The following is a 23,644-nucleotide window of genomic DNA, read 5'->3' as shown; positions in this document are numbered from 1 at the left end:
TATAGTTTCAGTCTACCTCACAAAAACGTTGAAAATAAAGAAAATAGAAGGAGGCAACTTTTCTTCTTCTCATAATCTTCAGGAAATTTGGATGTGTTGAACATGTGACATGTTCATGTTCACTTATAAACATGTGACATGTTTATAAATAAAGTATTGTATTCCAACATAAAGTGTAGTTTTAGTGGATTGGGACAGGCAAAATGCTGCAGGCAAAATGCTGCTTTCTAACTGCAGTAAATTGTATGAATGTTTTAAAAAACATGCACATAGGTTGATGTGAATGACACTTTATCTGTGTATAAAATGTCTTAAAATGTTTTAAATGTTAAAATTTACCTTTACTTTACACAAAGATTTGTAAATTTAAGATTAGAAACCGAAATCATGGAATGACTCTTTTTTAAATTTTTTTTAGCCATAACAACTAATCGTTGTTGTTTACACTGCACGCTTACATGCTAGGACCCTATCTTGAATCTGTCCAACATTTTAGTGAAATTCATTCAGAATTCCCTTTGTACCAAAATACTTACCCAGATTCTCGGAGTTTATACCACACAATTAACCGGTTAATATCTTAGAGGACTATAAAAAAAAGTGATACCATTAAAAGGAAAAAAAAAGCTCAATTAGTGAATAATAATATAATTCTGTAAGAAAAGTATATATATAATTTTATCATTTTCAATATACTAATTCAATTTATATTTTATAGCAGTTAAAATAAAAATAGTTCTTGGTTGTTACATCAGAGATTTTTTATTTTTTTTATCCTACTATAGGGCAGGCCATTACAGCAGGCATTAAACTATCAATACTAAGCCAACCAAATAAGCTTAACGTTCCTCATTTAAATATATTCCCAATTAAATAAGCAGTGCATGTTTAATTTCACAGATATTACAAATGAAATGGCTGTAATTGGCTGTGCCAGTAGAACGTACAGAGTTGATGATGATGATTTGGAGAAAGGGTGCTGTGACAGCTGTTAAGCTTGGCTTGAATGAAAATGTAGACGCCATCATCTCTCCCTGGCTGCCTCCTCCTGCCTCACCGTGTCACTCCAGCTCCGGCTGATGATGGCGAATATGAGCCAATTAGAGGCAGAGCTCTGCTCCTCAACAGGCCACATTCAGTAATTAATTCTGCCTCAGGCACCGTGGGTATAAACGAGAGGAGAAAGGGAGAAGAAGAAAAAAAAACCTCCACTAACTCTCCATAATCTGACAGATATGTCCTCCACATTGAGATGTTTATGCAAACGGAACATTTCCTCGAGCTTCCTGGAGCGCTCAATCATGCCATTGCGTCAAATTACCATAGAAATGAATTTGGATTTCACTTTGCCAGTGTTTATGTAGCGGAATGATATTAGTTCCTTTGAAAAATGCAGATTTGTCGAAGCAAGTGCTTAATTATCAGTCAAGCTCGGCAGGAAACGGATCACATGGCAATCCCGTGTAATGTGATGCGGCCATTACTCCACAGCCTGGATCCTGCTGCAGAACTTTGTGGTTTTGGTGTCGGAAATAAACATTTCTTGCTAATGAAATGTGTTAACAGAAATTTGTGACAAGTTCTTTGTGTTTTATTTTTAAATCCAGGAACCTTTTACGACCTTCTTTCTCAGCACCAATGGCAACAAGTTCCATCACCCTAACCGTACTTTCTCTGGGATCATGCGGTCGTGGAGGCACTGCCAGCGTGACACCTCAGATGTCAAGGTGAGACAGGACACACTAGCATAATTCACTGACTGATAATGCAAACTAGCTTTTATTATTAACTATGGGAAACCTATAACCTCTAAAAATCAGGAACTGCTCGTAAATCCAGATTATATACCTTTAGTATTTTAGTATCTCGGGAGCCTTGCTAGCATCAGACACTGCAATGTGGGGCGCAACATGTGTCCCAGCACACTGAGCACTGCAATTACTTTTTTTTTAAACATGCTTTTATTTGCTTCCTGGTTCTATCTCCACCCCTTTTCTGTCAATGGTTTGTTTCCTGATTCTGTTCATCTGTTTTGCGTTTAGATCTCGATCAGTCTGTCTATTTATACTCTTCTGTGATTTGTATATCCTGGTTTCAGCTCATTTTTTTAGTGTTACAATTATGGATTATACTTGTTTGCTTTCTCCTTCCTGTTCTCTGACCCCTACATCTATAACACATCACAAGCAGTTATTGAACAGACGCATTTGAAATACAAACGAGATGGATTACGTACTCGATCACTGATTTCGCAAAATTCAGTCGGAGAAACGAGAAGTAAATAAACTAAGCAAACGTTGTCCAGTCGAAGCACAAATTACATGAAGGCACAAACAACAGAACCAAAAGTTCTGTGTGGTTTGAATTAAAGAGCTGGCTAAAAGTAAGTGCAGCTTTTCTCTTTACAGTGCTTGCTAGTCAGAAGAGACACTGCACGATTTTGGACTAAAAAAAAGCCACCATGAATAGTGTTGCCTATCTGTCATTCAGCGAGTGTGTTCCTCAGTGTGCATGTGACAGTTTTATGCCTATGATGAGACTTGAAGCTTAAAGGCTCAACCATAATGGTTTCATAATAATAACAGAGTTACTGATAGGTAGGTTGATTGATTGATTGATTGATTGATTGATTGGTTGAATTGATTGTTGTTTGTTTGTTTGGTTGGTTGGTTGGTTTTTGGTCTCCCATTTAATATTGTGACATTAAACATGTCTTGGCTGATCGACAGTATTTATCGTGAGTGTGAACATTGCGTAAATTCCTTTTCAAATGAACTATGCCTAAAAGTTCTCATTTTGTATTTAAATATCTCATAAATGCACCTCATAATCTGCAGTGACATGCCTACCACTGCTTACTCACTGTCTAAATTATTAACGCTCTCTGCAGCACTCACTCCCAAACATGTTCCAATATGTAATTCACACCATTTAATAATATGAGCCTCATTTCACTCCATGCCTAAGGCCTTTTAAAGAAAAGCACACTGCAAAACTCGTTGAGCTGAACCAATCTTTTCACAGCAGGAAGAACCTGGCTCTGTTCCTCCTCCGATACTTTGCTCCACAGCATACAGGGGAACACACTCGCGCTGACCTAAAAGTGTCAGACTTTTCCCGCACACCCCGCGTCACGTTAGCTTCACCCCGGGCAATTAATAAAGCATTAATGACAAAAGCTATTTAAAATGTAGTCTTTTTATGTAAAGCCGTGGTTTATGGTCTCATGTGACACAGGAACAGCAAGCTACGATGCAGAGTACAGGCGAAACACACACTCAGGCAGAATGCTGGTGGAACATCAGCCCTGTTAACAAATACAGGTACCATTTGTGTGTCTGAACAGATATAATTTTACACAGCAGAACTGGTCACAAATAGAGATTGTCCCATACGTGCTCTTGTTAGAGCAAAAAAATGAAGAGAGACATGTTTTCCACAGTTTTCTGCATGGATAGTTAATGATTCAAGCTTTTCAAATTGGTTTGACTTGGAGTGGAAGTAGAAAAGGTAAAGCACTGTTGTAGGATACTACATAGAAATTTCATCTTTAGTTTCCTGGAGTTCCTCCAAAGGGACAAAGCAAAGAACTCTTTAGGAAGACGCAGTCTTCAAGCATTTTCCAAAGGGTCTTTGGGTAAGTTTTTAGCTTCCTACAAGGGTTCATTTTGGAATGCCTTCTACTATTCTACTAGGATCCCTTTCTGATAGGGAAACACTCTAGCGTTAGGGTATAGAATCTTTGAGGGTACCCCAGAGAGATGTAAATGGGTGAATGGTAATAATGATGGGAATGGAATGAGGGTACATGGGATCTTTATTTTTTGCCAATGGATATTGTTCTGCTTTATCCTTTGAAGAATGATGGTAGCAAAATGGGGGGGCATGGTGGCTTATTGGTTTGCACATTTGCCTTGCACCTCGAGGGTTGGGGGTTAAATTCCCACCTCCGCCCTGTGTGTGTGGAGTCTGCATATTCTCCCCATGCTTCAGGGGTTTTCTCCAGGTACTCCACCTTCCTCCCTCCAGTCCAAAGACATGCTGATTGGTATCTCTAAATTGTCCATAGTGTGTGAAGGGGTGTGTGTGCAATTGTGCCCTGCAATGGGTTGGTACTCCATTCAGGATGTCCCCTGCCTTGTGCCCCAAGTCCCCTGGGATAGGCTCCAGGATCCCCACAACCCCATGTAGGATAAGTGGTATATAGATGGATGGTGGTAAAATGCACATCAACTGATATATTATACAGTCCTCAAGAATCCCGTATGGTTCTAGATTTTCAAATGGATGCTACATTTCTGGAAAGGAAACCCACTATTGTGGTATACTACATAGAATTTTTAAGGGATCCTCCAAAGGTACAAGCCAAACAACTCTTTAGGATGTTACACTCTTAGAAAAAAGAACTCCTCCAAAAGTTTTCCAAGGGTTCTTTGAGTAAGATATTAGCTACCTAAATGGAATTTTTCTACTTAGATCCATTTCTAATAAGGAAACACCTCAGCTGTATGATTCTAAGTAGAATCTTTAAGTGTACCTCCAGAGAGATGTAAATGAGGAATTGGTAAATAATGGGGTCAAAGGTGTTATCTTTTGGAGAATGGCACTTCGCCTATTATCTTACAGTCTTAGATAAAAGGGTTCCTTGGATAGTTAATGGTTTTTTAATTGGAGTGAAAGGAAAGACACTTTTGTATGGTAGTACATAGAACTGTTAAGGGATCCTTCAAATGGACAAACCAAATAACTCTTTAGAATGCCTTCCATTTAGAAAAAAAGCCCTTCAAAAGGTTCTCTGGGTAAGTTTTTAGCTTCATAAAATGGTTCTTCTTAGATGCTTTCTAAATCAGTTCTACATAGATCCCTTTCTGATAAGTGTAAAATATAACTGACCCAACATTCTCTCACACTTGCAAATTCATAACAATTTAGTTCCATTTGTTCCGTTTCATATAATTTATCATCAGGTCCAACTGACACGTATTATGCCTATCAGAAGCTTTTTTTAAACAAGGTTTCATTTTGCAGCCTAAAGGGTTTTTTAGTTTGTCCATTTGGGGAATCTCTTAACAGTTGTATGTAGAACTTTCCAACAAATTATTGTTCCCAATAAGAGAGGGCTTGAACTATGAGTCATTTAGAAAGCTAAAACTATCAATGCTCCAGTGTCCATAAACACACATTTGCACATGTGTATACTCTTTGTCCTTTGGAAGATTAGTGCTAAGGACACTCTTATAAAAGAAGGCTAAATGTTGAACCCTTAAGGATTCTTTGGTTGTCACTCTGGGGGAAATCTTTACGGTTCGATGAAAAAGCAGACAACTGAGGCATTTCTCAATCAGAAATGGTTCCCATTAGAACCATTTTAGAAACCTAAGGACCCACAACTATCCAAAGAACCCTTGACAAACTCTTTTTTTTTTTCTAAGAATGTAGTCATCCAGTCTGATTAAAGGGAAGCTTGTTTCTGAGTCCCTTGTCCTCTGTGTCTGTCCCCGACCCCCTCCATTACCCTGTTCCTCCAGTAATGAGTACAAGCTGTCAGAGAAAGCTGGCTTAACAGGGGCGACCTCCCTAAAAGAGCAAATGACCCAGTACACATACATGCTCACCCTGTCTTTAAACCCTACACACTCTTTTCAACAAAGAGTGAGCAGCTGATGTTAGAGCACCCTTTCTATCTGCCATTAAACAGAGGAAGAGAAAAGAATAAATAGAGATATAAAGAGAGAAACGAGGAAGCTAGAAAGTGGTTCCTCTTCAAACCTAACACTGTATTCCCAATAGTGTGATCCAAAAAATGACCTCATCTAACAAAAAATCCAAAATTGCATCCATCTGCCATTAACTTGGCAAGCAGATGAGACCAAGAGAAAAGAAGAGAATGGGAAAGCATTTTCCTCAAAAAAAACCCTCCAGCAATTTCTCAATAATCTCTTAAAAAACAGGTCTGCCTGAAGGTGTGGAGTGTGTGACAGTTGCAGATGTGGGCGGCATTTGGACGTTAGCGCCGTGGAGAGGTAGTGGCGGAGTGTGATTGACTCGTCAGCCCATTATGAGGCTGTAGCGGGTTTAATGGCCGCCTGGTGGAGGAGGCCAGAGAAATCAGAACGGCTCAGAGCTCAGCTCCGATCAGCCAACTCTCACCACAGAATGTCCAGCAGGGTGACAGATTGACTTCTCCATCCAAGTTTGGCTGGGGTCCTTTGGGTGAAGTTTAAGACTCTGAAACTGCCACAGCATTGCCTTTCTAAATCCGTGATTTGTGTCACTGTGAATGCACTGGGCTTTCAGAGCATATGGTGACCATTAGCATTCAGTGGAGGACAATATTTACGTAGTTAGGTTGTAGTTTTTTTTTTGTGAATTTGGTCAATAAAGCTACATCTATATGAACACACACAAATACACACACATACACACACACACACACACGGTACAGTACAAAAGCTCTACCATGTGTGTACGTTTAAACGTCTTTAAGCTTTGACTTGATAGATTCACTTGTTTGGAGAAGATCTTAAATGCTCTTCAATAGCAAGTGCTTCAGAATGACATTAAAAGGGAAGAGGCCAAATTCCTCATGTGCACATGCTCCACATGCTCTCACAGGGGTTTCTGGGTAATTTGTGGAGGGACATGTCTGAGGTTTGGAATGTGGCAGTCTCTGTGGATCTTTGTGGGTTAAATGAAGTTGAAGTTTTATTGGCTGAAGGTGTCTAGTGTGTTGAAAGCGTGCTGAAATTCCGAATTCTGCTGTGGCTTTATAATAACATCACCTTATTCAAAAGCCAATAATAGATATTTTAATACTTTTAATGATTAAAACCTGGTTACAAGCCATATGTACACTACTGATGAGAAAGTAGTAAGCATAATTATAAATGACATTATTAGATGATGTGTTAACCATTTATTTATGCTTATAATCTGGCTACACGTGCACCATTGGTAAATAATTAGTAACCTCTATGCAAATTTATTTTTAATATTTTATTTTATGATAGTACTTTGTTTTAAAGTTTCAAATATTTTTACTTAAAAATTTAATTAATTAACCTGAATAGATAACTGTCTGGTCCACAATCAAATGTGTGAATCTAAGTTAACCCATTGAATATTAACTATTTATCAACTATTTTTTAAAATGTGTGTGTCATTTAAAAATTTAAATAAAGCATCAGCACATGCAGTGCTCACTTTAGATCAATAATAATTAAAATGGCTATTACAGTACCTATGAGGAATCTTGTTAATTGTGGAATAGAGTTCATGATGGCTTATGAACATGTTATAAGCTGAGGTTATTATAAAGAAGTACCACAATGACAGAGTGCTTTAAACCCGTTAACTGTTTCTGCTTTATTATCAATGTATTCCTTTTGCATTTAATGCTTTTATGAACTTATGTTATAAATTTAAAGATGTTTCACATCTGAGGAACCTCATCAGTTCTACTGAATCACGGGGAATGACCCAGGTGAAGGACCTTTGCCTTTATTTTCTAACATTCAGTGGGACTGATGAATCAACAGGCAAACTTTTACACAATATTTACAGGAATCCATCAGCCAAGACTTGCTTCTTTTATTTTGCACTGGAGCTATTATGCTAATGTACCTAAGTATAGGAAATATCTCACCTACATTTTTTAATTAAAATAAACTACCTCTCACAAATTCTCCATCACAGCTTGTGGCATGTTTCCCAGTGTGTGTATTTGCACTAAACAATCTTATGTATTTATATTTTGAGCTCACTTCACATGTTTTTGTTTTGGTTTGTCTCTCTCCATGTCAGGACATTGGTTAATTATCCTAATGTGTTCACCTGTTCCATGTCTCACCTTGGTTAGTTTGGCTATTTCTGCTCTGTTGTTTGTGTTTCTCCTTGTAAAGTCTTATTGTAACATCTTATTCTATGTGTTAAAGTCCAACCATTAGTTTCCCACATTCTCAGTTCTTTAAATCTACTGTAGTAATAATTCTGGTTTGAATTACTGACCATGGATTAGCTTTTTGTTATGCTATCTGTCTGTGTTTTAAAACCAGCTACATACTTTGTAGCTGATTCTTGGATTACCCTTAATAAAATACAAGCTACCTCCAACCACATCTGGTTCTTCACTGATGCCATGCAGACTTTTTGTTTTAGGGACACTGTATGGTCACAGTATGGTGTTACCATAACGCTGAGTGTGACATTACTCAGAGAATTGGCAGAAGGTCTGATCACAGATTTCACAGATATTTATCACATGCTAACAAATTGGTTACTTTTATAATATGTTTTACCAGATGTTTTTGAAGACGAAATTGTTCCTGAAAGCTGTAAGCTACGCTAATGATAAAATAATTTCTCTTTCAATTGAAATTTGTAAACATGGACTATTGCTTCTTTTTTAATTATTGTGTTGAGTTTAAAAAAAGGTACAACACTCTTTACAGTTTTACAAGTTAATATCATAATAATCAATAATTTGGGAAAACCTGGCTCTATTTATTAAAAAATGAGACTTGAAGTCTATAAAGATGAAGATTTAGCCTATAGTATTTATGGTGAAGATTAAGCTTTATAGCTCCAGTACAAAATTAAAGAAATAAACACCAGACACCAAATATAATGGCTGATTGACATTTGGAGTCAATGTGAATTTTTTAAAAACAAATTATTCTTATATCTAACTAGTTATTCTCACATATCTGTGAAATGTCAAATTCTTTGAGCTAGCACTTTTGTTTGCAGTCACTGGCTGGTTGAAATCACACATGGGAGCAGTGGTGAAATTCTGCTCCACCTTCTCTGCTTAACACGGTCTACATCCTGAGCCCATGTGGTACTCGAGAAACCCAAACCACCTCCTGACCCCCCAAACATAACATATCCAGCCCAGCACTTAGACAGGAAATAACTGCAGCTTACCCCTCATCTCTTCTGCTTATTTTGTTACTCTTTCCCTTTTCCCTAAGTGCTGGCTTTTACAACTCACTGCAAAGTCTTTAACAACTCATCTGGAGGCTCTTTCACACTGGCCACTTGAAATGCTGTCAACATTTGCTGCCATTTTTTTGAGTTATTAAGTTAGTAAGGTTTTACTAACTAAGGAGGCAGAACGGCATCAAGTAATGTCCCAATCAAATGCTGCTTCTTGAGGTGCCTTCATCTAGCCATTTTTTTATTATTTTTTTATTAGGATCTGCTGTATACTACCTACGACATATCAGCATCAACCTACAGCATCCAGCACATCCACGACTTTATAAAGAAGTGCAAATGAACACACAGCAAAACTGTACTAACTTTTCTCTGCCTTTTCTGTCTCAATCTGTTGTTAGGAGCTGATCCCGGAGTTCTACTACCTGCCGGAGATGTTTGTGAACAATAATGGCTACGGTTTGGGGGACAGAGATGACGGCACCCCAGTGTGTGATGTAGAGCTTCCTGCCTGGGCCAAGACGCCTGAGGACTTTGTGAGGATCAACAGAATGGTGAGAGATCCAACCAGACTTACACTGCACAAATATTCAGCCAAGTGGAACAGAATGTCTCCTCTAATTATGACTGATGTTGAACACCTGATGAAACACGGACGATGTTTTGCCTGAACAGACCTGTTGGCGCTGAACTGCTACAACAGATAAAATAGTAATAAAACCAAGAGGGCTCATTTATCAATCTTAGTAAAATGTTTTTGTCAGCCAAAGTGAACTAAAATGTCTCGCCAGATTTACAGAATTTCAGTAATGCTGATTTTCTTCTTACTTACATGTGTATGTTGATAAATATACACACAATCAGCTGTAAAATTACCAAGCGTGTTCAGGGAACTGCTGATTTACGTTTAATGACATCCACAAAACTCCTTAATCTATAACACCACAAATTTCCAAATGAATTTGTTCATATCCAGCTTGACAGAATCCACCCGCGTATTCTGGTATGTAAGGATCAGAACCATGATGAACACCTCCTGCTTAGATGCCAGGGAAAGAAACCAGGATGTAGCACTGAAATTTGTCCCTATTTGCAGCCTGCTTTCCCCCGCCTTGCCCTGCATTTCATGTGTACGCTGTAGCTTCCTCCCGAGGACGCTAATGGACTGCACAGCTCGATACTAATGCAGTCCGGCTCAGATCTCAGTGATGTCACTGAAGGACAGATCCAGTCACTGTCCCCTATAACGTTACACTAATGCAGGCTTCATCAATCATGATTTGGATCCAGTGGACAGGTCTGAGACTGTGTGTGTGTGTGTGTGTGAGAGAGAGAGAGTGAGAAAGACAGAGAGAGAGAGAGAGAGAGAGAGAGAGAGAAAGACAGAGAGAGAGAGAGAGTGAGTAAATTGTGGAGGTGAAGAAAATTTCCTGGGGTGGTACAGGGAAAAAAAGAGAGAACGGAACGTTTCTAATTATATTATTTAGAATTGATAGACAGTATTAAAGACTAACTAACTAACTAGCTGATTAGCTAGTTAAATAATAATAAAAATAGTTCTATACACCTCCAGCAGCAAAGCAACAAATATGTAATATTACGATTTGCTATAGGTTAAATTATCAATATCTGATTGTAAGTGGATTATTAGCAAATAATGTGGTTGTTGTTGTTGTTGTTGTTTTTGTTCTTTAGTTTTTTCCCCTTTTTAAAAAAAAAAAAAAAAAAGCAAAGCAACTTTCTTTGCCTTAAATAATTTCTCCTCTGCCTACCCCAGTGTTCAGTTAGCTGATGGGTCATGCTGTGTTTTGACCTAGGCTGCCTTGTGTGTGTGTGTGTGTGTGTGTGTGTGTACTGTGGGAAACGTACTTGACCTTTTCAGCTGCCCTGACAGTGGAGTGTGTCATGGAGTGTATGTGTCTCATAGGGATGACCTTTCTTCCAGCGCTTTCTTCTCAGCCTGTTTAAACACACACACACATACACACACACACACACACACACAATACACATGTGGGCTGTGATCCAGCTGTCAGTAAGCACCAAGACTTCCTACAGAGGCAAAGCCTTATGATGAAATATCAGATCAGTGCTAAAATGGACTTCACTTCCTAACCTACACACATACATAAACACACACACACACACACACACACACACCATGTGTTTTAGGGAAACTTTTTATCAAGACTAGTTCATTAAACCACTAAAGGTCATGAACCAAACCCTAAAACACACACAAAAGACTTATTTTTTCATCAAATTGAACCTTAAACTGTTTAAAGTGTACTTTAATGTGTGTGTGTGTGTGTGTGTATACAAATTTATTTTAATGTGCCGATGAGTCAATAGATCATTAAGTATATATTAATTTGCATATCACACAAATCCACAACCATTTTTTTAGGAAAGATTGCTCTCAGAATGTTTTCTTCTGATGATTAGACTTTCACATTTTATCAGTTTATTAAATTTTCATTTAATTATTTAAAAACACAACGTTACTAAAAAACTACAGCAATGTGACACATATATGGATACTTATGTAATTGTATGGGTATAATGTGAATTCAGAGTATATTTGTCCTTTGAAGGTTGAGAAAAATGACTTGGCTCATGGGAAAACAGGTCATTTTAAGAACATGGATGATTAACAAAATGTCAGTAAGCAACAGAATCGCAGGAAACAGTTCATCTTTCAGCACGAGTCATTTCAGTATGTCTGCACACGGCCTGCACAACATTACATTTGAGGAAATCAGCTTTCCGATGATATATGACTCAGTATGGAGAGAATTAAAAATGACTGCTGGAAATTCAACAATTTGTAATGATATTTGATAATAGAGCTGAAATCAGATTTTTTGTTTTTTGTCAATGCATGAAAATTAAAGATGGAAAATATCCAAAACTGACAATCAAAACAAAACCACCACTTTTAACTTTTTGCTTATGGCTTAATGGAAAGCTCTAATAATTTAAAAAATAATAATAATTTGGAACATGGCTCAGCTGTAATGGACTCTTATGTAGCATTTTTGGAAGGAGTCTCCAGTGTCAGCACTTTGTAGATTTTGGTAAAATGATAAGCTGAATTTTTGTCTTATTAAGTTCAAGAAAGAGGGAGAAAAAGGGATTAACTGTTTATTTAATATTTTTTGGAAGGAGTCTCCAGTGTCAGCACTAGACTTTGTCCTTTGTAGTTCCTTGATAATGTGACAAGCTGCATTTTTTTGTCTTAGTATCTTTAAGAGAGAGAAAAATGAGAGGCTGGTGAGGGAATGACTGTTTACAGGTTTAATGAAAGTGATAGCAAATTATGTACAGAAACAAAACCACACCTCTTCCCTGCGGTTCTTAGCTTAATGGTGAGCTCTAAAGATTTTTTTCTTTTATTTTTAATGTACCACATGATTCATTTTTGTTCAAAACAACACCTGGAGTTTCATCCTAATCTCACAAGTTGTAGGAAAATATTAAGGTTAACTTCTTCAGACTATGCAATCATTGTATTGTACATGTATATCACATGATTCACAATTTTTTTTTTTCATTAAAATAATTAAATTAAGAGAAGGGTCACTGATTGTTTAACAAATTAAACCCATAGTCAACCACAGTGGACACAAAAAATAATTAGATACATGACATTTTGTCAAAATTCTCAAAAGTGTAAGAAGGAAACAAATAATATTTTTTTATAAAATTAAAAAAAAAGCCAAGTAAGGAGTGGTTAGGGTTAAGTTTAGGGGCGGGGCTAGTACTGATATATGACATTTTTTAATAACTTTATTAACATGAAAATGAGCAAAATGTAACCACATTTGTCTGAATTTGTGCAAATTTGTGGTTGGACTTATATCAGTGTTCACTGAGAATGTGATGTGTGCTTATTCCTCCTCCATCTTTGATCTCTTTGTCTCGTCCTCCATCTCTCCATGCTGCTCTTTCATTCTTGTTTAATCCCTCCTTTCCCCCATGTCTTTACCCTCCTCCCCTTCTCTCTTGCCCACTCCATCCATTTCCCTTTCTCTCTCTCTCTCTCTCTCACTCACTCTCTCTCTCTCTCGCTTAGTGTTACCATCTTTGCATGCGTCACTTTCGATTGGAGTGACACGTCCCGAGGCTAGCACAGCCCCCTCCGGAGCTCAGCCTGCCGCTAGTCCTGGTGCAGGAAAGAGGCTCTAAATTCCGACATTGTGCCTCTGTGTGTGTGTGTGTGTGTGACCATGATTGTGTAGGTGTTTATTTCTTTTGTGAAAGGAATCTGCATTATATCTGCAGTATAACTTTCATTATTTCCCTCTGGTGATGATTGTATCGCTGTATAGTCCCTGGATGGCTGTAAAAAATCCATTTGGTACAAGGCCGTGTTTTATGATCATTATCCCACAAGGTAGCCAGTAAATTGGCCTTACATTAGTGTTTAATGTCTTAGCAGACCATTATACAGAAATAGCTGGTCTGGCTTTAGCATTCCAATGAAATAGGGCTTTATAGTATTGGCCAGTTGCAAATTAGTACATTTGATATCACAATATAAATATTTACATTGATAATGACATCAGTAGGTATTAGTACATTGTCTGCACAGTATTACTTTATGTAATGGGTTATATATAACACATTTATAACACATTATACTGTATAGTACTTACAGAGATCTTTTAATAGTAAAAGGTCTCTATAAGTATTATACAGTATAATATGTAATAAATGTGTTATTCCATTTAAGACACTTTATTATTATTATTATTATTATTATTATTAATCTTATTTAATACAATTCATTCTCTATGTTATTAATTTTATAGCAAGTTTGCTATAAACAATCACTTAACCTTGCAGACTTGTGCTAATGGCACTCACTGCATCTTAAAGACACCTTATGTGGTTATAATACTCATCTATATTCTTGCAGATATTAAAATAATCACATATGAATTTAATTTCAGAGATGCACATAATATATTGGTTCCATAAATGTAGTTTTTGTCTAATTCAGCCTCCTCTCAAGCAAAGTGTTAATATGTGGTTGGATTGTGGTTGATTTAATTATAATGAACTAGTAAGAAATGGTATGAATGCTAACTCTACCTCTAACCTTAACCTTTCTATCCTTTCACATTCATTTGCAAGTGGGAGGTCATGGTGGTTTCATCAGCACTGTTCAGGTCAAGGGGCAAAATCAGATTCTTTGGGGGCTAATCAGTTTGAGAGAAGTTTCATTTTAAAAAATTGAGAAAAAAAAAAAAAAAAATCTCAGTAATCAATAAATGAATACTTCCCAAATGATCTAGACATTATTATACCTTGTTGTTATGGTCTTATGGTCTTGGTCTTATATATTATTATGCTGTCGGATTCTCACGTCTGATTCATCATTAGGTATTGATTAATTTCATTAGAACAGCAGCTCTGACAGTAGTTCCGGGCTACAAGACAAATCACAGGTTATCCTTTCTATAGTTACAACTGACACTGGGACTTGTACGGCAAACTCTCCACAAACAGATTTAAAATGTCTATAATTGTTGTTTTGGTGAAGTAACATAAGGAGATGTTTATTAATCATTTATGGAAGGAGTCTCCAGTGTCAATGCTTTGTAACAGTCAGAGGTAAAGCTGCAACTTTATGTTTTTTGACACATGAAAGTCCTCTGGATGGACAGCTTCGTGGTTTCTCTGAAACATGACCAGCTGTATTTTTGTCTTATTAATTTCAGGAAAGACTTATTATCTTATTATATTTATTGCATTAACTACCATTTTCTAAACTTCTGTGACTCATGTGTTGTATTCCATACAAGTATAATTTCATACGAGTATAATTTCAAGTACAGACTACTGCTGTGTATGTGTGTGTGTGTGTGTGTACATGCTTTGCTATATGCAGTGTTTTTGTGTTTATATGGATGAGTATGCATGTCACTGTTGTGTTTGCATCTCTCCTCTTTAAATTGGCCGCTTCTCTTTTACAGGCTCTGGAAAGCGAGTTTGTTTCATGTCAGCTGCACCAGTGGATTGACCTTATTTTCGGCTACAAGCAGCGCGGCCCTGAGGCTGTGCGCGCTCTCAATGTCTTTCACCACCTGACCTACGAGAGCTTCGTCAACCTCGACAGCCTCGCCTCCGACCCACTGCTGCGTGAGGTACATGAACACCATGACATCACTGCTGTACTGACATGCAGTTCTTCCGTTCTTCACTTTTTAGTCATCTTCAAACATTATGAATGTGTAGTGGTAGTAGCCATGGTAACTGGATTTGTCTTATTATATGTAAGACCACTTACTGGAACTTAATAACTGATGAACTGACTAAATAAGAGAGTAAAAATTCGTTCATGATTATAACAGAACTCTAGTCACATTAACAAATGTCATAGCAGATCATTGCTCAATTCTGATTGGTCAGAAGGTGTTGATTAATTTTCTGTAACCGTAGTGCCAGCTGTAATTCAAATCACAGCTTTATATTAATGCTTGTTCTAACACATCATTGTTTCTATGGTAACAATTCACACAGCAACTTTTATGGCAGATATTCTACATAGTGCAAGCCTAGTTTTTGTGTGTTGTTATTTAACTAAAACATATACAGTAATCATTGATATGGTGAAGTTTTCTATAAAGAGACATATCTCAATCTTCCCAAATTTTAATCTGAATTTAATTTTCCCTTTAATTAATTTGATATAATTGTGATCCTGGTCTTCTGATTCCAATCATATGCACAAGAACTGTATGATCCAGCTGTGGTGCGGGAACTGCTTGAAAGTTTGGCAACATTGTCATAGGTAAATTATTTACTTCCTCTTCGAAAGTTCTCCTTCAGTGTCCTCATGTTGCTGTTTTACTGAATTATTACTGAATTATTTTGAATCAGGTAAATTATGGTCAGATACTCAGCATTATACTAAGGGTCCCTGGTGGTCTAGCGGCTAAGGCTACCTCACTCTCACCCCTGTGGCCCGGGTTTGATTTCTGGGCAGGGAACCAACCCAGCCACTGGGAATGTACTCTCAGTGGTGGTTCCAAGCCTGGATAAAATGGGGCGGTTGCATCCAGTGGAAAACCTGTGCCAAATCAAACTTGCGGACCAACGATCCACTGTGGTGACCCCTAACAGTCAAACTCAGCATTATACATTATATAGTATGTGGTATAAATGAACATTGTGCATATATATATGTGTGTGTGTGTGTGTGTGTGTGTGCTCACGTTTGTGTCATCCATGTCTCTTCATGCAAATGTGCCCTATGAGATGAGAGCAGCCTGCTGACTCATACACTTCTCAGTATTCAGACCTCAACTCTGATCATTTGATAACCTCAAAACACACACACACACACACTTTATATACACTTGATATGCACTAGATTATATTTTCTAATACACATTCTCAATTCTGATTGGTCGAAAGGTGTTGATTAATTTCCTATAACAGCAGTTCTGACAATAGTGCAGCTACAAGCCAAATTTTAGGTTTATATCATTGCACTCATTTAGCGTTGTCGTTTCTATAGTAACTTACAGAGAGACTTGGCAGGCGCTCCATATAATCTAAGACTAATAATAAACTGATTAAACAATGTTTATATTCAACAAAGTAAAACATATAATCATTGATATGGTGAAGTTTTCCATAAGAAGATGTTTATTTAACATTTTTGGAAGGAGTCTCCAGTGTTAGAGCTTTGTAACAGTCAGAGGGAAAGTTGTTCCGGTGTATCTACGTTTTCCATCACAGAAAAGTCTCCAGGACAGAAGACTTCTGTGAATTCAATAACAAGCTCAATTTTCTGTCTTATAAACTTGAAAACAGAGGGAAAAAAAAGAGTATGGTTTATGTTTAAAGCTGCTATAATATAAGTAAGAACAGGACCTAACTTGCTTTGCGGAAGTTCCAGAACATTAAATGTAATTATAAACGGATAAAAAGTATGTGTGATTCTTTAGTTAATAAAATTGTTAGTGTTGGCAAATTGCTGTGGTATGAGAAATAAAACACTTTGGAACTTGCTTTTTTTTGGAAAATAATCAACTTTTGTGTGGTAATAGCAGCTCCGCTTCGAGTCTGGTCACATGACACCATCCCATTATTGATAATTTTCCTCTAAAAGCCATCCTGAGGTGTTTTATTCCTTACTTATTATTTTAAATGAACTCACAGAATGTTTTCTTGCAAAATAACAGAGAAACAACAGAAGATATGAGTCATATTTACAGTGCATACACATTTTATATAATTTAATATGCCAATGCATATGCATTGTTAATTTTTGAGAAAAATGAATATAAAATGTTATATGTTCAATGTAAAGCGGAATGTTTATCAGCACTGCTGTTTATTCCTATGTAGTTGTATTTAATTCATTACCCTATAGAAGTAATCGCTTCTTTCTCCATGGTGTTAGAAATACTGTGTTTCATGCTCGTAATCTCCGTAATCATTTCTAATTTAATATTCTTCTCTCCGAGTTGAATGTTTCCAATATCCAAAACGTATGGATCAGCAGGATCAATATCCGCACCCGCACCGTGAAGTTTGTGTACAGCTTAATTGTGTTAGAGGATGTGATTCAGAGACAGCAGCAGCTGGTAGGCAGAGTGTTTTCCCCTCCGCCACCCGCCGCTCTCTCTCCCTCTCTCTCTCTCCCTCTCTCCCTCTCTCTCTCTCTTTCTCTCCCTCGCTCTCGCTCCCTGCGATACCCACCATCTGCTGTCTGCAAAACAAGTCATTTATATACTGTCACTTCCAGGACTGCCTTTATTTGTCAAGTGACCACTATGCAAATCACTCACCAACCAGGGGGGCTAATTATCAAACAATATGGAGGAAGCTCTGCTTTTTATCATTCCCTGCTACTTTACACACAATGACAATTATCTTTGTTTCATCTCAGCTCCCTGTTTCCGAGGGACGTCCACCATTCTGAGTGGAGCGATAGCAAAACGTGAGGTTTATCAGCCTCTAAGAAGAAATAACTCACTTTTATTTGTTGTTATTTATTAGTGTGTTCATCACAGGGTCAGAAAATGTGTTACATTATTCACATTATTCAGATCATTTGAATTATTGGGATTTTTTTGATCATGTGAATATATACATATGTGCACCCTAAAATATAAAAGATTTAAACTGTAAAAATAAATTAAAATAGATAAAACTAAAATGAAATTGATTACCTGTTTTTATATTTAGAAATTAAAATAAAAATATACTAATTGAATAAAATATGATAAAAATATTTTCATTGTAATGTAGTTAGAAGCAAAAAAATAAATAAATGTACTGTGTAAATAAGAGATCGTATAACAACCTAAAACTTTTTTGCAACTCTTTTTATGTTTAAAAATTAAAATGAAGGTATATAAATTGAATAAAAGAAGATAAAAATCACATTCTATTTATTTATTCAGTGTGTAGTACACTACATATATTATATAGTCCGCTCCATAATTATTGGCCCTCCTCACTATATATACATGTGCATATGTGTGTGTGTGTGTGTGTGTGTATGTGTAATGGAATGTATTTTTTTTTTTCAAACATTTTGTGGGGGGAGGGGCTGTACACTGCTTTCAAAAGTATTGGCACTCCAAATTCTCAATAAATCTTTAATGGTTACTAAATAAATGAAAATGAGTTTCACAGTGAGGCTGAAAATATGGGGAAAATTTCTTGACTTCTATTTCTAAGCACTATCACGAGTATCTAACAGGATTTAATAATCTCCTAATGCATGCTGTAGATTTCTGTTCATGTTAATTCTCTTACACTGAGACTAATAATTATTTGTTAATTCACCTTATACTTTCTTGTTCCGATTAGGATGTTTAGAAATAAGTAGTGAATTTTCCTATAGAACTCATTTTCCTCTGAAATTCAGGCCAGCTTCTGGCTCTGTTGGCTGACACTGATCCTGTCCTACAGTCTGATGGCCCTCTCAGACACACACAAGTATGAAGCTGGATGTTGCTATCTCACAGAGTCAGGCTGTGCTTTAGCTCCAGGTTATTGATTCGTTCTCTTCTGACAGGTGCGGCCACGGCATCAACATTAAGCACTGCAATAATGGCATTAAAATGTCAGGATGTCAAATGGACGGTGATCCCTCAGGCTGCCGTCGACTCGAAATGGTGCAAAATCAAACATTTGTCAGTGACCAGCTGTAGAAACACAGATCACAACATGAATTCATAGCTATATTAAAATGACAAGTATACATGGCAGCGTGTACATTACACATTACTAAAAATCACTCTTCTCTCAGCTAGCATGGAGAAAATATTAGCTAGTGAAAAGACCAAAAAGTGCACTTGTATAAGACAGAGTGAGAGATAACTCACGTTGGTCGAACACGTGTATTGTATTACGCATTGGTGATCAACGAAGGCTGGAATGGAGACATGATTTGAGCAGCATGCAGAATAGCTACACCTTGAGCTAACGCTAATTCTAGAGCGACTAGTCTTTCTTTTTTACTCAGATTTAGCCCTATTTACCTCTGTTGGCCTACATTTCAACATTTCACAGGAATTTAAATTGACATGAATTGTTCTTTTCCATCATTAGGGAAATTCCTGACTAATTACTGCCGCTCAGTATTCTCTCAAGTATTCATTAGCCTGGGGCTCCCTGGGGTCCACACTAAAAAAAAAAAAAAAGAAAGAAAAGAAATATGGTCCTGCACTTCAGAAGAAATGATAACAATTCAGAAGAAAAGGTTAGGCATTCATACCTTCCTTTTCTTACAGCTTTATTTTTTTATGAAATGAGACAAAATCACCCTATTTTCACCCTTGAATTGTTGCTTGTTGCAATTTATACAAAGTTCTTATGAGATTAGGTTTCATAAAATCTACACATATTGATGTAGATTGAAAAATATTGATGTAAAATGAAATACATTAGAATATAACAATAGATAGTATATAGTAGAACAGTAGAATAGATTCTACTGACTACTGCATATTTAGCATCTTTTAAAAGTGTTTACATGTTCACTATCAATATTATAATATTCATATGGTGCTTATAATATTTAATTATATTATTTAGTCTATAATCTGTACATAATGTATTCTGCGCATTCTAAATATTCATACTTGCACTGCTCATTTTAAAAATTTGTTATATTCTACTTTTCCTAATGGTTTTGCTTATGACAAAGTCTTTTTTTTTTTTAAGGCAAATAAAACTGGTTCTGAATCTGACTTTTTTCTGGTTCTGAAGTGGGAAAAAAAAACATGTATTTATTTGAATAAGTATTCATTTTAATAAGATATATTTAAATGTGTAAAGATCAAGTGAGACTTATATGCAGCTCATATGCAAAGATGATTGGTTGACGTACAGTATCCGTACTAATGGGAATGGATTAATGAATATGAAGTAAATTAATAATTATAATAAAACGCACAGAAACTCGTTGACTAGATTAGTAGACAGGCCAAAAAAAAAAAAAGGAAAGGAGAAATTGAAAATCGGAGGTTGTAAATGAAGATGAAAAGTAATTAGGAGGGTTTTTTCCTTTGTAACATCTTTTATTGAGATGTTAGACAGTTTGTCTGTCTGTGTATGTGACATTGTGTAGGTTTTTTGTTTGCATCTACAATATGATTATGGCATTGTTTTTTTTTTTTTTTCATTTTCTATAATTATCTTGCTGTAGTGATGATTGTATCTCTGTATAGTCCCTGGAAGCCTGTAAAAAATCCATTAGGTACATGGCCGTGCTTTATTCTACATGGTAGTCAGTAAAGCTGGCCTTTAGTGTTTGATGTCTTAGCAGGCCATTATACAGAAGGAGCTGGGTATCAGAGTGTGCCTCTTCAGGAAACAAAGCTGGTTTAAATGGATGACTTTGGTACTGGCTGATAATTTATTCCAAATACTGGTTCTAAATTTGTAAATTTGTAGGTCCATAGAGACCCAACATAACATTATGATTGGGGTCAAAGATGGACTTTAAGAATCATACATGAGTTCCATAAATATTGACTGTAAAAATAGTGATATGGCTGTAGAGAAGAACTCCACTACTACACACTCTTATTCCATGAGTGAAATGTTCTGGTTTGATCCTAAGCTTGGGTTACTGTCTCTGTGGAGTTTCACATGTTCTCTCTAGGTTCTCTGGTTTCCTCCCACCAACCAAAATCAAGCTGTTAAATTTCTCCTAGGTGTGAATGTGTTTGCATGATGACATGCAATAGACTTATGTACCATCCAGGGTGTATTCCCACTTGTCACCCAGTCTTCTCAGGATAGGCTCTGGATCCACCATGACTTACTGAAGATGAGTGAATGAAAGAATGAATGAATACACTTGTTAAACTCTGAGATATTATCTCCAAACAGCCAAAGGTTAGAACAAATACTATATTGCAGATTATGGTGGATGCTTTGGATCCATTCAAATGTACTGATAAACTTTTAGAAAATGAACCGGTTCTTATAGGGTTCTTTGGATGGCTGCAGAGTCAAAAGTAGACCTTTTGTTGTAAGATTCTTTATAGAACCTTTGAGATTTTGCGAAGTAACCCCGATTCCTTAAAGATGACAGATGGAAAGGTTGTAAGGCTTACAATATACTTTCCTGGAAAATATACTGGTTGGTGTGAATGACTGTGTGGATGTGTGTATGGTCATGTGCAATGGACTGGCATCCCATCCAATGTGTGTATTCCAGCCTCATGCCAAGTGTTTCTGAGATACACTATCTGTCCAAAGGTTTGTGAATACCTGACCATCACACCCATATGTGGTTTTTCCCCAAACTGTTGCTACAAAGTAAAGAACCACACACTTGTATAGAATGTCTTCATATGCTGTAGCATTACAATTTCCCTTCACTGGAACTAAGAGGCCCAAAAGTGTTCCAGCCTGACAATGCCCCTGTGCACAAAGTGAGCTCCATGAAGACATGGTTTGCCAAGGCTGTAGTGGAGGAACTCGAGTGTCCTGCACAGAGCCCTGACCTCAACCCCACTGAACACCTTCGGGATGAACTGGAATGCCGACTGCACCCCAGGCTTTCTCGCCCGACATCAGTGCCTGACCTCACTAATGATCTTGCAGCTGAATGGTCACAGATCCCCAAAGCCACGCTCTAAAATCTAGTGGAAAGCCTTCCCAGAAGAGTGGAGGTTATTTTGACAGCAAAGGGGGACTGAATCTGAAATGGGATGTTCAGAAAGAACATGAGTGTTATGATCAGATGTCCACAAACTTTTGGCCATGTAGTCTAGCCTCCAGCTTCGCCATGACCCTGATCAGCATAAAGCACTTACCAAAAATGCAATGAATGAATATCCTTGATTTGTACATATGTACTATATGTACAATATGTGTGCACACACAGATGCTATAAACAGCCTTGTTCATTTTCCAGAGTTCCTGTAAATGATTAAACGCAATATCCACGAGGGAGTAAGGCAGGCCAGAAACATCTCTGTCTGGCAGGTTTTTATGTCAACATTTAGGTCAAAATGTTTAGAGATTCCATGCCAACTTTTCATAGGACACAATGACAGAAGAGTGGCAAGTAAACCCTTTGCCTTTTTTGTGGTTATTGTCATAAGCTGTCTCAAATTGCATACTATGATCTTATACATAAAGATATTTTTCTTGACTTGATGCGCCATTCCTCAAGACAGAAGAAAGGCATGGATCAAAGTGCTGGTGTGAACTTCTCTTGCCTTTGGATAAGTGTGTCTGCCACATATTCATTTATCTTCGCGTACACTTTGGAATCAAGGTGGGAATACACTCTGGATGGGATGCCAATCCATTGCAGGGAACCACATGCTTGTTCATGCCTAGGGGTGATGTATTCACCAATCCACCTATTCATATGATTTTGTGAGGTGGGTAGAAACTGGAGAACCTGGAGGAAACCCAAGCTCAGGATTGAACCTGGAAACCCTGAAGCTGTGAGGCCGCAACACTAACCACTGTACCATCAAACAGCCTCCTGCCAAATGTTGTATATGTACGATGTAAATATATGATGATCCAGAAGATCAAGAAGATTAGTACATTAGGTTTGTACGCAACATGAGAGGTTTTTTAAAATTCCAACACTAACAGTTTTACAGGAAAATTGGTTTCATAATTGGTGTTTATACTCAGAAATGGTTTAGAATAGCACATAAGTGTGTGATTTGAGACACAGGTATAGTCTGATAATAACGTTGAGTTATGCAGAATACATGTGGAAGCCATCTCGCATACATATACTTTAAAAGCGAGTTGGGATAAGAGTGTAGCTTTGGGGTATGCAGTTGTATGCATGAAGCAAGAGGTCTCTCAATGCTAACAAACAGCAGCTTAACATGGATTAATGTAATTAACTGCCAGTGAAGGGTTCCAGATTCCCATTGCTGATAGACCCTGTTTTTATTCCTGTAAAGGTGTGATGATCAGAGTATTGGCATGTTGGATGGTCCGAAGGGATGTGTCCGACAGATAACCTCCGCTGCTGCTTTAGTTTTAGATCTCACCCTCCAGAGGTGATGCCGTGGAGTCAGACAGCCTGGAGAAGGAAGCGTTTCCCATCGTGTTAAATTGCAAGGTTGAAACCAGAAAACATCTGCTTCTTTTCAGGATAATTGGCATATTTGGCACAATTTCCCTTGACATTGATCTCATTGTTGCTACAGTTATTCACACGTGGATATTTTATCATTGGCGCTCT

At 37.2% G+C, this 23,644-nt stretch overlaps 1 protein-coding gene across 5 annotated transcripts in view; it reads left to right on the top strand.

Annotated features, from left to right (window-relative positions):
* The window catches only part of nbeab (neurobeachin b), a 344,194-nt gene that overhangs the window by 290,857 nt on the left and 29,693 nt on the right, over positions 1-23,644 (top strand). For all 5 annotated transcript variants that reach the window (XM_026934784.3, XM_034310661.2, XM_053239985.1 and 2 more), the window contains 3 exons: positions 1,608-1,727; positions 9,339-9,491; positions 14,919-15,089. In XM_026934784.3, the coding sequence (XP_026790585.2) occupies positions 1,608-1,727; positions 9,339-9,491; positions 14,919-15,089 (444 nt within the window). The remainder of the gene's footprint in view (positions 1-1,607; positions 1,728-9,338; positions 9,492-14,918; positions 15,090-23,644) is intronic.

This window comes from Pangasianodon hypophthalmus, chromosome 14 (genome assembly GCF_027358585.1).
Source record: "Pangasianodon hypophthalmus isolate fPanHyp1 chromosome 14, fPanHyp1.pri, whole genome shotgun sequence".
In the NCBI taxonomy this organism is placed as follows: domain Eukaryota; kingdom Metazoa; phylum Chordata; class Actinopteri; order Siluriformes; family Pangasiidae; genus Pangasianodon; species Pangasianodon hypophthalmus.
The sequence above is the reverse complement of the archived record's forward strand: the minus strand, read 5'-3'. Positions and strand labels throughout refer to the sequence as shown.